General features: G+C 38.2%; 1 protein-coding gene across 1 annotated transcript; it reads left to right on the top strand.

Moving 5' to 3' along the window:
- The first annotated feature begins 2,840 nt into the window (after positions 1-2,840).
- LOC122765582 (lanC-like protein 3) lies at positions 2,841-9,694 on the top strand. Its single transcript, XM_044019929.1, has 5 exons — positions 2,841-3,479; positions 4,621-4,744; positions 7,512-7,709; positions 7,810-8,017; positions 8,768-9,694. Exons 1-5 carry the CDS (start codon positions 2,946-2,948, stop codon positions 8,925-8,927), a joined length of 1,224 nt encoding a protein of 407 aa, XP_043875864.1. The 5' UTR covers positions 2,841-2,945; the 3' UTR covers positions 8,928-9,694.
- The last annotated feature ends 5,132 nt before the right edge of the window (positions 9,695-14,826 follow it).

A 14,826-nucleotide genomic window follows, 5' to 3' on the forward strand; every position in this document is an offset into this window, starting at 1 on the left:
CTCCGGGTTTAGAGCCAGATTAATTCTCCAGAGACATGGCAACAGCTCCAGCACAGACTGATGGCTCCGACTGGCTTTATATGCCCTCATGGTGTCTTGGTGTCTGCGTCATTTATTGCGCGTAATACATGCACCCAAAGGCTCTTCATTCAGAAAAATGCCTGTCATAGGAAATCTTTGTGGGTTTCTTCTAAGTTTAAAACCTATTTTCTATTTTTTGAAAAAGTGTGGTTTTAGAGAAGATTATTACAGAATAACAGAATAAGAATAATTCCAACTCCTATGAACTCCTACATGCATGTAAGGAATGTAAACATATATTATGTATATGTATATATACATACTATATGTATATATACTGTATATATACATATACATATATAAATGTATACATATAGTATGTATATATACATTTTGACTGCTTTAACACATTAACACAGTGGTTCCCAAACTTTATTTGTTGGGGTCCCCCTTTGGAGGAAGAAATTTCCCAGGGGCCCTGCGACATTTTTGCTTTAGCGATACAAGTAACCTCAATATTGCTTTCTAAATATATATAGATTTCTTTAAGATGTTCAAATGTTTTTGTTTCCACACACTATTTGGGGGCCCCGTGCAGCCACGTTCGCTTACGCCTTGGCCCGGCTCTGATGCCACCACTGACCTTCAGTGGTTAATTAAATTGAGATTAACTTGAGTGATTAGTCTTCTTGTTCAGTGTGGAGTTAAATGGCAAAGCTTAGTGTTTCATCTTCAAAATGTGTTCTTTGTAGTTCTTTCAACACAACAGTTTGCTAGAGGGGCCATGGTGTAAACACAGAACAGGAGTCTTAACTGACACCAACTTTATGTGAAATGACCTCGGTTGAAGGACGGTCTGGATGAACAGAGGTCATGAAAGTGAACAAGCTGGAAAACTAGGAGCAACGAAATGCAGCCACAATATATGCACATATAGTGACTGATCTAACAGGGTCTGGATCGCACACTGCAAACAAAGACGTGTTATATTCTGGTGCATCTCTAACTGGGCCCCGAATCATTTTCTAATATAAATGCAAATTGAGTTTTCTTGTATCAAGGCTGTAGATAAGACAGCGGAAAATAAGCTTCTCGGAACCATTCTAATTTCCCCACGTCTGAGAACTTCACTGAAGATTGACTTAAAAAAAAACTTACAGAAACACAATGGCTGCAGAGTTTATGATTCTCACCAGTATATTTTCCCCCACCACATGTGCAGTAATTTGTTTGATGAGGAAATGACCATCAAAAATAAACTGACAATTGAACTGCAGAGAGAAACAGTCTTTAGAAGCAGATTGTGATCCCACCGCCTGCTATTTAAAAATGTGTTTTTCATCAGTGTGGGTGCAACTACATCCCCCTATATTCTTCTTTGATGTGAGTGTCGACCTCCTCTCCATCTATTGCTATCCATTATCCTCACCTCAACACATGTCTGCTCCTCTGAGGAAACGCTGCCATTTCTACATTTCTTTCATTTCTACTTTAATGAGATGACCTTTGTTCCCAGATTCATATCTACATGATATTTGTCCTCACACTCAGCTTTCATTTCAACTCATTTAAAATTAAAATATGATCCTAAGCTGCTCACACACAATATTGACTTAGATAACCACTTAAATTATTTTGGAAATGGCACACTGGCACAGTATTTTCTTTATTTATTTCCCAACAGGGATTCTAGGAGCCATGTTTATTTGTGAGTTTCCCCCCAACCACTAAGGGGTTGCATTTGGCCCTAAGGTCACACTGGGTTATTTGAGTCACCTGTCACTTTACTCAGTCTTTGCTGATTGAAAGGCAAACACTCTTTCACATGCACATTTAATGGAAATGGAAAATAAGCAGACATTGGAAGAAAATAAATTGCTGATATCATTTCAGACACTAAGGAAGAACCTGGTTGTGATTTATACCTGAGTGCACATAAAGACACGAACAATCAGCAGCCAGTAGCGCCACAGCATAAGACACAGTATAACACAGACAGAACACATGCAGGACAAACTGTGGCAGCTGTGATGGCCTGGTTCCATTTTTCTTTTTGGACTGAGCGGGCTGATGACAGTTCAACAATGCAGACATGCTGAATGAGGTCACCCTGTCATAAAATCAGAAATGAAGAATAATCTCACAGGCTCTGTGGTCACTCCACTTGAAAAAAAATAATATCCATCATTATCTAATACAACAAAATAATGTCTGATATAACAATGGGTAGTGAGATTAGTTAGTGGCCATTTTAGTCTTGTCTCGTCGCTACAGGGACTATACATTAGCACTATGTTTACATCTTGTATCTACCACTGGTGTAAATAAACCAATAAATAAGTTTGATTATACATTTAAATAACTCACAGCTGCTCAAGAAACATCTATGAGTCAAGTGTCTAAATGTTTTCCTTTTGTTCAAAGAGCTGGCCGTCCCTCGTGGCTCTTCAGCACCATGGACAGCAGCCACTTAAGCCACCTGCTGGTAAAGATGAAGAACTGAAATCTGGAGATCAAAAGTATGTGACTTTTTTCGTAGTTTACCAAGATCATAACAGATCCATTACACAATATATCTTTGATTAATTTACACATAACTCACACACACACATAACTTTTACACACTCTCGCTTTAATATAATACATTTCTTACATGCAGCTCCTTTAAGAAATGCAATAAAACCCAAACCAAATCAAGCAAAATGCACAAATCACCACCAGTAACAAAGTGGCCTTCGTAACAGTCTCCGCAGCCAACGTGACGCTCAATCATCACTGTTGACATCCAATCAGCTGAGAGCTGAAATGATTGGCTGTGTTGTCCTCAGTCTCTCGCCCCTGGACACATTAAGCAGTCAAACAGAGCTGCGCCATCTGCGTGTGAGTCTGCACGTCCAGCTGATTGTGTTTACTTCCCATCGGTGATGGAAAACACACGCTGCTTTGCGAACCGCTTCTCCGACTACAGAGGTGCGCTGCTGCCGGGCCAGAGCGTCAAGGTCATCGCGCCCACCGTGGTGGCCACCGTGGACAAAATCCTGAAGAATGTCCCCATCGACTTCAGCGACTGTGACGGAGGACTGTACGATGGACCAGCCGGGGTGGCGTACATGCTGTACCACGTCAGCGAGTGTCCGCTCTTCTTTCAGCACCGGGAGGTCTACTTGAAGACGGCCAAGCAGATGATTGACCTGTCGGTCAGATATGTGGACGCGGAGCCGGATATAAATATGCGCGCCGCCTTCCTGCTCGGCGGGGCGGGCATCTACGCGGTGGCCGCTATGATATACAAGTCCATGGGCTTGGCTGATTTCGTTAAGCCGCTCACGAAATTCCGCAACCTGTGGGAAGTTTGTGCGCCTATCAATTTTCTGGAATGCGGTTCGGATGAGCTGTTCGTAGGCCGGGCTGGTTACCTGTGCGCCGCCCTGGTTCTCAGACAGAAGCTGGGCATAGAGGTGAGGTCCTTCAGTTTAGAACTGAATTAAAGGTCCAGTGTGTAACATTTTGGAGGGTTTAATGGCAGAAATTGAACATACTACCCATGTTTGTACAGTATTCATCACTTTAACTTTATAATCACTTTCATTTTCACAGCTTTGAGGCCCATTTATACTCAAACCTGGAAATTGTGGGGGCAGTATAGAGTTCATTTTCCAATCAGTCAGGAAAATGATAGAGAAGCAACTACCCAGCTAACAATTTTTGGTTCCCAGAAGGTTCCCCCCTGGTTCTCCCATGGTTGATATGAAAGTTTTCCTAACGTTCCCCTAAAGTTAGTTTTTGGTGGCACATTTGGTTCCCAGAAAGTTCCCAGAACTTTACTTTGTCACAACCTTCATTCAACATTTAGAGAACATTCTCTAAAGGTTCCCAGAACGTAGCTACAGTTGCAGTGAAACAACTATAAAACATGCTGCCAGAGTAATATTCCCCATTAATGGGACAACTTACAACTTACAATGGACTAACATCCCACTGCCCCAAAATAGCTATTTCGGATCAAACAAAGTAAAAAAATATCCCATTTTAATGTCATGTGTTGGTGCCTGTAAACATACAGTAAGTATGTTTATTTATTTATTATTTATTTATTTATTTATTTATTAACATATGTACGTATATTTATTTATTATTTATTTTAATAAATACTACTTTTATATTAAATATTACTTTAATATCTTGCATTTTGAAGGGAAATCTTAATATGCAAATGAATATCGACAGACAAGATTATCACACTAAAATGACTACACACATCACATCAGCATAAAAGTTATATTATGATACAGAAGATTGGCTGTTTTTGTTATTATTATTGTACAAGGGCTGTCTGACAGCATGGTAAACCAGAGGAAATATATCATATATAACATGTGATAATTTTACTGATATGTGTTAAAATATGACTGCAAGCAAACATATACTGTATGAAGTAATCTAAGGAACCTAAAGTGGTGAAATCTATGTGGACATGCAGAGCTACTCACCTCTAACTTTTATATAAACATTTAAATAAAGATATATAATTTATTTGTTTTTGCTACATTACCATTGGTTCTCAATTAACTACAGCATTATGTGTCCTTTATCCTATAGATTCTCAGCAAGGATCAAATCAAATCTATTTGCCAGGCCATCATCGAGTCAGGTAAACAGTACTCCAGGAGGAAGAGAAAGCCTTTCCCTCTCATGTACTCATACTATGGCACCGAGTATCTTGGTAAGGACACCAGATTAATTCACTGACAAATTGTTGTATGACTCTTTAAGACCTTCTCTCTCGTTCTTTTATCTTGATATACTTTTACACATTTTGTGTATAAATTACTATAAGATTTAAAGGTCCAATATGCAATACTAACTTGAGCTCCACTAGTTGAGCCCACATGTTAGACCAAACCAAAAACAAGCATAGTTATTGTGCTTATTCTAGACTAGTCACTACAGACTGCATATAAAAATGAATGTAGTCATTCATTTGCTTTAGTGTGTGTTTTCTTCCAAATAGGAACATAATTTATAAAATGCACATCATGTTCCGTCGAAGAAGATGTGAAACTAACAACTGAGACCATTAACTCCTCAGCTCGTTTTCCTACAGACTTCCTTATAACAGGTTTGTTTGTCGCCCCCTTGTGGCTAACTTCTACTTATGTCATACTTCCTCTGCCTCACTTTTCAAACCTAAATATGACGTCCATTTTTATATACAGTCTATGCTGGACACCAATGGAAACAGGCACGTAACATAACGTATGCATGAAGTTACTGATGAGTGGGTCAGAGGTCATAGAGGTCATAGAGTCAGTCAAAGTTGGACAACTTCACCTACTTTCTGCCACAACATAGTGACTCATTCTGCTGTGTCATTTGCTGCATATAAAAACTCATCTGCACAATGACATCCTTAACTCAGAGCTTCAGAAATGCAGCAGGTTAACAGGAGTTAAGAGGCTGTGACGATAGTGACGATAGATGCATCACATCATTTTGATTGGATGATGTTTTTACAGGCCTGTCTGCCCCACGGGTGATTGAATTCTTTTTTATTTCTGTGACCATGCATTTTTGTAATGGTTACAATCAGTGTGTGAAGAGGAATAGAGAGCAATACAGTAAAAACCTATCTTTAACATGAATTTTTTTTCGTGTCTTTGCAGTATTAAAAGTTTTTGAGAACAAACAAATCATTTATTTAAATAATAATCACCTGATATTAGTAATAGTCTACCTCTAATTTGAACAAAACATATTTATATACAGGCATCTCCTGTGGTACCAACCAGTATTCTACTACTACTGCTACTGCTAATTAGGTATGATTTATTTACTGATATCATGTAATGCAGAATGTTGCATATTGCACCTTTAATTCTAAATCTCACTTTTGGAGTCGTTTGTGCTATTATATTAAGAGTATACTGTATGAGTGTCTTCTTTTATTGTACAGTGGAGTTGAGCAAACAGAGGGAGAGTGAAAACAGTGTTGGTTGATGTAGGATTTGTGTGCTGACCTGTGTAAAGCTTACTTTCCTTTCCTTGACTGCATCAGATGAAGACAGCCATCAGGTGTGGAGATCCTCAGTAACTTTCAGACCAACACACAGTTCATAGTAAGCATAGCCTCACCAGTCACTTCTGCATGGACACAAGGATGATGAGGAACTGAACCAAAGTGCCAATCGGAGGCACTTTACTGACAAATGTGTGGTCAAATCTGCTGCATGTGTTACGGTTTGTCTGTCATGAAAGACTTTTCCTACCAAGGAGCTTCTTATTAGATATGAAATCAGCAAACTTCAGATCTGAGGGCAGTTCACAGACACTAGAGTCAGTGTTCAGTGTGTTTTTCCTGCATGTGTTCAGCTTTACGTAGCAACACCAGTGTCCCTAAGATTTATGTCTGTATTTGATGATTCTGTGTCTCAAGATTTCCGTCAATTGTCAAAGTTCAGGTAGTGTGGTGGATTGTTAGGGTCCAGCTGGTGGATGGGTTTGAAATACATTTGTCACTTCACTGACTTTACTTAAGCATTTTACTTGCTTATGCCTTAAAGAAGTTGGAACTGTTTTTCTTTTAGATGGCTGATGCTGCTCTCTCAAGCCTCCAAAGTTCACCTTATAAGTTGCGTGATCTTATGTGTCTTGTCTGTCACAAAAACAAATATAATTTTTTTTTTTCCTTTTTTTCCAAGTTTCCATGAAACCGCATTCACTTTTTTTTACTCTCTCATAAAATATAAATTTGGTTTCCCATATTATCCAGTGTTAATGTTAAGCTAAGTAGCGAAGCGGTCATAAGATGGGCTGACTGAGCTCAGGAGTTTAGTATCTTCTCATCAAGTTAGCGACAAGAAATACTGGTTTTTTTTTTTTATGTAATCTTTAGGACTCTTTGGAAGAAGAGATTTTTTAAATTCTCAATGGGATCTAGAAATACAAAATAAAGTATAAATTGTTTTACCTATAGTTCCCATGCAAGTATACTGTAGAAAGCATTCAGACTTTAAACTGGCTAAAACATTTATTAAGAGATTGGGACATATGTGTGGCTTTTGATCAGTACCTCTAAGCCTAAACACAGAAAACTGTAAGTTATAGCACCTATGAAGTTGATAGTAATAGTTGTTTTCCAGTGGAGGTTTTTGGACTTGCAGGGCGTTTTTAGTGGGATTGTAGTTGTGTAGCTGCTTATGTACTTGACAGGAGCACAGCTGATCAGACACTCATCAAGTTTAGGTTGAAAACACCCCAAATAATTTAGATTTAAAAACAAAACTCACAAAATTCCAAATAAACCTGTCAAATATATATAGTGAGCTTCAGTTAAAACAGTTAATGGAGACTGGTCCTCCAGCAGTCCTTTGTAAATGTTTGTGCCTATTTGCATCGGGTTGTGTCTCTTTGTGTGCCTGGCATGATGCGTCACTGCATGCCTGGTTTGGTGTGTCCATGTGTGATCCCCCCCCCCCCCCGCCTCCTGTCAGGTGCAGCCCACGGCCTCTCGTCAGTGCTGCAGATGCTGCTGAGCTATCAGGACATGCTCAGTAGTGCAGAGAAAGACCTCGTGTGGCAAAGCATCGATTTTCTCATGAACCAGGAGCAGAACTGTAATTGGCCTGCAGAGCTGGGCGCCATCATTGAGAGAGAGAACGAACTGGTGCACTGGTGCCATGGAGCTCCTGGTATTTATGCATGTCTCCATTTTCCAGTCACAGATTCTTTCCAGTAGTCGTTACCTGGTGCATGACTCTCTTAAATTCACATCTCCATCTTGCTGTGCAGGGGTGGCGTACCTGTTTGCAAAGGCCTATCTGATCAATAAAAGGCCCCAGTATCTGGACACGTGTATCCGCAGTGGGGAGCTCGTGTGGCAGAAAGGTTTGCTGAAGAAAGGGCCTGGGATTTGTCACGGAGTTGCCGGCAGTGCTTACGTTTTCCTCCTGCTCTATCGGCTCACAGGAAACTCAAAATACATCTACCGCGCTCAGAGGCAAGAAATTTCCCCCCCACTGTTCTTCCCACAAAGTCACTTTGTCTCAAATATTTTGAGTCATGAGTTCAAGTTCCAACAGCTACGTTTTGGACTGAACCTCATTTGAAACTACAAATATAAAATCACATTTTACTCACACCAGCAGCGTACCTCAGAGCTCCTCCTTCCAAATAAATCAAATGTCTGTTCAACCAAGTGTAGCAATTGTATTAATTTTGGAGAGGAACAATGCCAAAATAACAATACCAAAACTTTTCTTTTTAAACCTAATCTTACAGACAAAAAGAAAACATAAAATAAATGACAAAAAACTTACCTAAGGTCCTAACTTAAAACAGGAGAAAAGAAATGTGAATAAAGATTAATTTTAATTTATTTGCCCAAACACTACTACAATCATTATTTATATTAAGTAAACAAAAACTCTCTCAAAAGCTAATCTACTTACTGAAGCTTTCAAAATAAACTTTATTATTAAAATAATTTTATTCAGAGTAAAATGTATTTTACTCTGATCATGATCATGATAAAGTTCAAATTTCATTAACTTTGGTTTATGACCTAATACCTGTAAAACAATGACCACACAGGGCTGTTAGCATGGCAAACAGAGATATTATTGAGCCAAAAAGAACATTAATCAGACCTAAATACACCTTCATGTCTGGTATGTGTGCATTTGTTGAATGTATCTTTTTTTATGGATTCTTAAAACCATTATTTCTCTCTTTTCTTTCCTCTCCAAAGGTTTGCCGAGTTCCTCTTCACTGAAGAGTTTAAGACCGGTTCCCACTCAGTGAGCAGTGTCTTCAGTCTGTTTGAAGGCTTATCTGGGACGGTTTGCTTCCTTGTTGACCTCCTGCAGCCGGACCAGGCAGAGTTCCCTCTTTTCAGTGTCTTTGTGTGAGTGGGAAGCACTGACCTCTGCAGACGTCTCTCCCTCCTTTTGAAATCCCTTGAAAGTTGACTGTAGAAACATGGTCTTGTTTTTTTTTTGTCTTTACTTAAGTGAATATTCAGCTCATTCATTCCACTTACTGTTAAATTGATGATTTTTAAATTTACAGTTTAGTCGGTGTAGTATTTTCAAACAGTGAGGCACACATCCCCAGGAGAGATGAGGGGATGTCATGGACTGAAAGATGTGAGGTTTTGAGTCATTCACAACATTTGATCTCTGTGTGACATCCTAATCCAGTTTTAAAGTTTCCCTCCGTATTTGTCCAGAAGCAAGAAACGTACAGTATGTTTTCAATCTTATGTTTCTGCAAACCACTGTGAGCTTTGTGAAAAAATATCACTAGTTATTTACATTTCTAAAGACAAGCATACCAATGTGATAGAGTTCTACCCACTATAGTTTTTGGCTGGAATGAGGCTGATGATAACCATTTAATGGTAAAGATAGGAAAAACATCAAACACATGGGGATGTCCTCATAATAAATATATAAAAAAACAAATAAACAAAAGAAAACCTGTGTCACAGCTTTGAAAGACTCCAGGATGACACAACAATGTTAGGTCTCGACCTCCAACTGTTGTCCAGATGTATCAGGTGTTGCACCTTCACCAACCTCTCCACCTCCCGATTGAATTAAGATAAAAATACTTAAGAACCATATCTCTTTTATAAATGTTGATATGACACATATAAATCCATTTGCTCCAGAAACATAGAAAAATAAAATAGCAACATAATAGAAAGGGAGCTGTTATGAGCAAATCAAGCATATTATTATTTGTCAAGAAATATCAACAAACTAGGGATGGGACGACACCACTTTTTTGTGTCCGATACCGATATAAAAAAAACCCCTTGATATTAGTCCAATACAGTAATTTTGGACCAGTTATGAACAAAAGACATAATTCTCCAACTATGTAACAAATATTGTTCTCCCCAAGAAGAAGAAATAAACAGCCCAAACATGACATTCTACATTTTTATCCATGCGATATCCGATCCAGTGATTTTGACCATGCATTATCGGGCTGATACCGATACTGTCCGATACTGATTCCCATCCCTAAAACAAACACAGGGAAGAAAAAAACTCAACTTTGTCTGAAGGGGAAACACACTCAGTCTTTATAAACCCTGGGAGCATTTAAACATATTATTGCCCACCTGCTCGTCCAGTGATTGAAATATCAGCATATACTAAAAAGATGCTGCTCTCAGGTCCGTAACATATGCACCATTAAATAATTAGCAAATACACACAAACAAGTCAAGTGTCACATAATGCCTTTTAAAGATTTTGTACCACTTCACCAGCTCAGCATCACACATCACAGTTCTCAAACTGTTGTTGAAAGACTTTGTTAGTGAATCTGTGTGGAGAGGTACAGCCAAACTAGTTTATTGTCGTAATCACAGTCGTACTCTGTGCAATATTAATGGCCTGTTTGACCTGAGGTTGTAGCCGTGACAGCTGTTTGTATTTGACGTTTCAAACTGTGTTAGATTCTGTACATCGAGGATGTTTGAAATGTTAGTTGTGATTTGTTGTGACTAAAGTACCGTAGAGCGTGGGTTAGTGATTCAGAGTGAAAACAAAAAAGATTAAAAAAAAATTTCCAACTCAGTTGTATCAATTACACTCGATGGAGGATTCTTTACATAAATGAGGCCTTACCACAAATTTATAGGACGTGGATATGATCATGTCTCAAAGCATAAAGAAATGATGTAATGATGGGAACTGAAAATGCTTTGTCCAGTGACACTGAGATGTAGCTCAAGTTGTTAAAAGCACCTGTGAAAAACTGCAAACCAAAGCAGTCTCCCTCTGATAACTAACTGTGCCTGTTGTGTACCATTTACTGTATATGCCGTGTATACGTCTGTGTTACCGAATCAAACAGGATTATTGTTATTAATAAAGTGTCCAAATAGAAACGTTTTAAAAAATGGGTGTTTTATTTATGCCTTGCAGACACAGCCTTCACTCGGAAGTTCTGGTAGTTTATCCCATCTTGAAGTAACTGCTATTTCATATTTATACCACTAGATGGGGCTATTGATCAGTGAACCGAGATGAAAAAGTGCTCACATAAGGAAAGGCTTCTTCCAAACAATATCCAACAATGTAATTGAATATTGAAAAATAAACTTAGCCATATTCAGTGTTATGTGTGTACGATTTGGTTCCATTTGTGTTTTATTAATGGATGTATTTGTAGTTGCTTGATTGCTGTATTCGTCTTCCTATTCTTTTGCTCCTTTAATGTGCTTTATTTGTGTTCTCCCGTTGCTCCTGTGCTTGGTTGTATATAACACAGCTTTATAAGTATTCTCTGGTATATTTGTTTTACTTGTTTGCTTTTGTGCTTGATATCTGTGTTTTTCTCTCTGCGCACGTGTGTGTGTGTGTGTGTGTGTGTATACAGGTGCACTTTGTGGCCCTTGTAGACCCTCGACATGATTAGGGTCCACCAGGAGTCTTGGAGAAGGAGCAGGAGCACAGAGGAGCTGACAGTCCTGAGCCTGGAGCTGGTTTCTATTGTCCACAGTAATTGGATTTGGTCTGGGAGGAAAAAATGACTGCCAGTGAGAGGCTGCAGTCATTAGGTGTGAATGAGACATGTGGTGCCAGGACACATACACACACACAGATTGTTATTGTGCTGTTCAATATATACAAACTCAAGTCCACACCGATGCAAATAAATCTGAAATTGCGTAAATCCATGAAAAATAAACTTTAAAGCAAACACAACACCTGCATATCTTCAGCAGAGGAAACATATAAATAAAACAAATGCTGGAATTTGAATGCTTTCACTAAGAGACTTCTGAGAAGAAAAGCTTATTGTACAGCAAAGGAACCGGGATTAAAAACAAGAACTGACTTTGGCAACAGATAGAGTTTAGTTATACTGTGACAACAACATACAACTGAACCTGAAGTTGACAAATATGTAGAGAAGGAAAAACACTTGATAATCTAAGATTATTAGGTGTAAATGATGCCGTGACAGAAAAGTTGGAAATGTTTATCTCTGCCAAGGAGGTTATGCTTTTAGCCATGTGTGTCTGCCTTTGTTTTGATCTGGATGCATTTGCATTAAATTTCTGGCACAAGGAATAAATGACTGGATTTTGGTAGTGATCCAGATGCAGATTCTATTCAGTTTCTTTTTCAATTTAAAATTAAATTGAGCCACCTTGTAACATCTTAAGGACATCCCTGCAACAGGTTGTTAACCCTTGTGTGGTGTTCATATTTTTGTTATTCAGCCAGTGTTCATGGGTCTGGTGCACCCGCTGTTTTTTTGGGTTTTTAATACAACACAATCAAACAATTGTATGTCTAAAATACTCAACATCCCTCATATAAGCAATATAAACAGTATATATTATTAATATTTGCCCTTTACCTTTGTTAGATCATATGAATGAATGAGTATTATTCCTTGTGAATCCCTTTTTCTCAGCTATCAGCACCAAATATGTATATACTGCAATACACCTCTTACAGTACTTAGGTAAAGTGCTTTAATTAATTATTCCCCTTACTAAACCTCTCATGTTGCACACATGTTGCATCAGAAGAGAGCAGATTATTTACATGTTTAATAAAATTAGCGTGCTTTTTTGTGTATGCGTGTTAAGTTAATCTCAGTGGCAGAGAAACATTTACTGGGAACACACATACGCACACGTGTGGTGTTTCCATGGGGACCACACAGCCACTCTGTTCTTCAATAGCAGCAGAGTGAGTCGAGGTAGACCACTATTGTATTGTGTGTGTCTGGGGGGTCGGGGAGGGGACAGTTCGAGAGGGGTTAGGGGGAGCAGTATTAAACAACACACGAGACAGATGAAAGCACTGCACATCCTTAAATCTAATCATAATTTAGTCATCACTGCAAGATGGTATGATCAAAATAAAGCAGGAAATAGCCCAGACTGACAGGACGGAGAGAGATGTGAGTGCATAAGTCAAGGGAAGGAAGATGGGAGATTTCTGTTAGAAGGAAAATGATGGAGCCTCATGGACAGAAATGATCTTTTATTCGTAAAGCCAAAGTTTATTTCTTGCGCCAGTCGCTATATATTTGAGCACAGGCACTTAAAGCTGAAAGGATTTCGAGAGTGCAGATGCAGCCACGCCGCTGCGAATACAATGACTTAGTCATAACAACATGTGAAGAGCCAAAAAGCCGAAAAACACTAACTCTCTAACAAACAAAATGTTTGTGCACTCACTAAGAGCAGAAAATTATTGGTCCATGAAGACATTTTGACATAAATATGTAAAAAAAAGATGAAAAACAAACATCAGAAGATAAGTGGAATCTTTATATCTGAGAAATGTATGAATATTATCACACACGTCAGACAGAGAAAGTGGAAATTGTGAAAATATATATTTTTTTAAAGGTCTACTATATAAGATAAGGTCAAATTATGTATTATTCATTATTATTTTCATTTGGCAGAAATTGAATATAAAATAAATGATCAACCACTATGTTTTTAATAGAGAAATAAACACATTTGGACTTTTACTGAATACTGAGGTCTACCATAGGTTTACCCACATGCTTGACAGGAAAGGTTGAGGTAAGAGATATTCACCTGTAACTTTACAAAATCCTATACACAATGTTCCTTTAAATGGACTACTGGCAATAAGGCAATAATGCAATAATGGCATTTCTTGAACTTCTTGCTACTGATAATTACAAGTTGAGGCTGATATCTTGACCAATTAAACATTTCCGCTCCTGGAAAAATCCATATATTTGAAATGTAATTGTTTATCAAGTATCAAAAGTATCAGATTGTATTGTTATTGCTTCTTTTATTTATGTATACTTTAGATTCAGATTTCATTTTGATTTTACACACACATACAGTACACACACACTCCTGTTCAGTTTTCATGACATTTTTGCAAAGACAGCCAGTGTAGTTTTCAATTTTTATTCAAATCGATAATTAATCAAACTACTTACACAGATGTGGACAATATTCGCTGATGTGTGTTTTTAATGTAATATTGGCCCCTATCTGCTGTTGCCGAGATACAAGTTGGAGGAGAAGAATCTCTGTGTCCCTCTTGAATGCTGTTTCTCTCTGTTGGAGTGACACTTCAGATGCTGGGGCAGCTTCAAGCAGCCCATTAGGGAGAAAATATTTTTCACCTCTGCTTTGTCTTCCACTCTCTAGTTTTCTGCCCATCTTGGTCAGATTCGCCTGTACAGATGGAAGTCATGACCTTTCTTTGTCAGACTAAATAAATGCACCATATCCTGCTATTAACCATAATACTGACTATATCCTTTGTTTTTGTTTTTTATCTCATTTCAATGGAAATACTCTAAAAAAATCAGAATCAGCTGAATGCAGAATGCATTAGCAAGAGACAGAGAATGAGTGTTGGGAAACACAAAAAGCTCAAAACTTGGTAAAACTTGCTTGTATGCAGCTTTTGTAATAATGTAATGAATCTGGAAATAAAATCAAAACCCAGTTTGCTGGGTTTGCTTATGCATATGTTGTTTGCTTATGCATTATGTTGTGAAAATGAATTGGAAATTAAATAAGCTTATGAAATTAAAGTCTTGTTGAAAGCGCACCTTATGGTTATGGAAGGCTTAATTAAGCCGGGCAGTCGTTTTTTGTGAATCTTTTTTTCAACCTCAGCAGTATCTAGGTAACATTTTGAACGTTTAGTTTTTGACATCGGATTTATATACTTTGGGAAACGTTTTAATTAATTTCCACCGCCTCGGTAGTGTATGACCGTTATGTGGAACCATTATTCTGCAGCCTCAGTTTCTTTCGGAAGA

This window comes from Solea senegalensis, linkage group LG2, assembly GCF_019176455.1.
Source record: "Solea senegalensis isolate Sse05_10M linkage group LG2, IFAPA_SoseM_1, whole genome shotgun sequence".
NCBI classification, from domain to species: domain Eukaryota; kingdom Metazoa; phylum Chordata; class Actinopteri; order Pleuronectiformes; family Soleidae; genus Solea; species Solea senegalensis.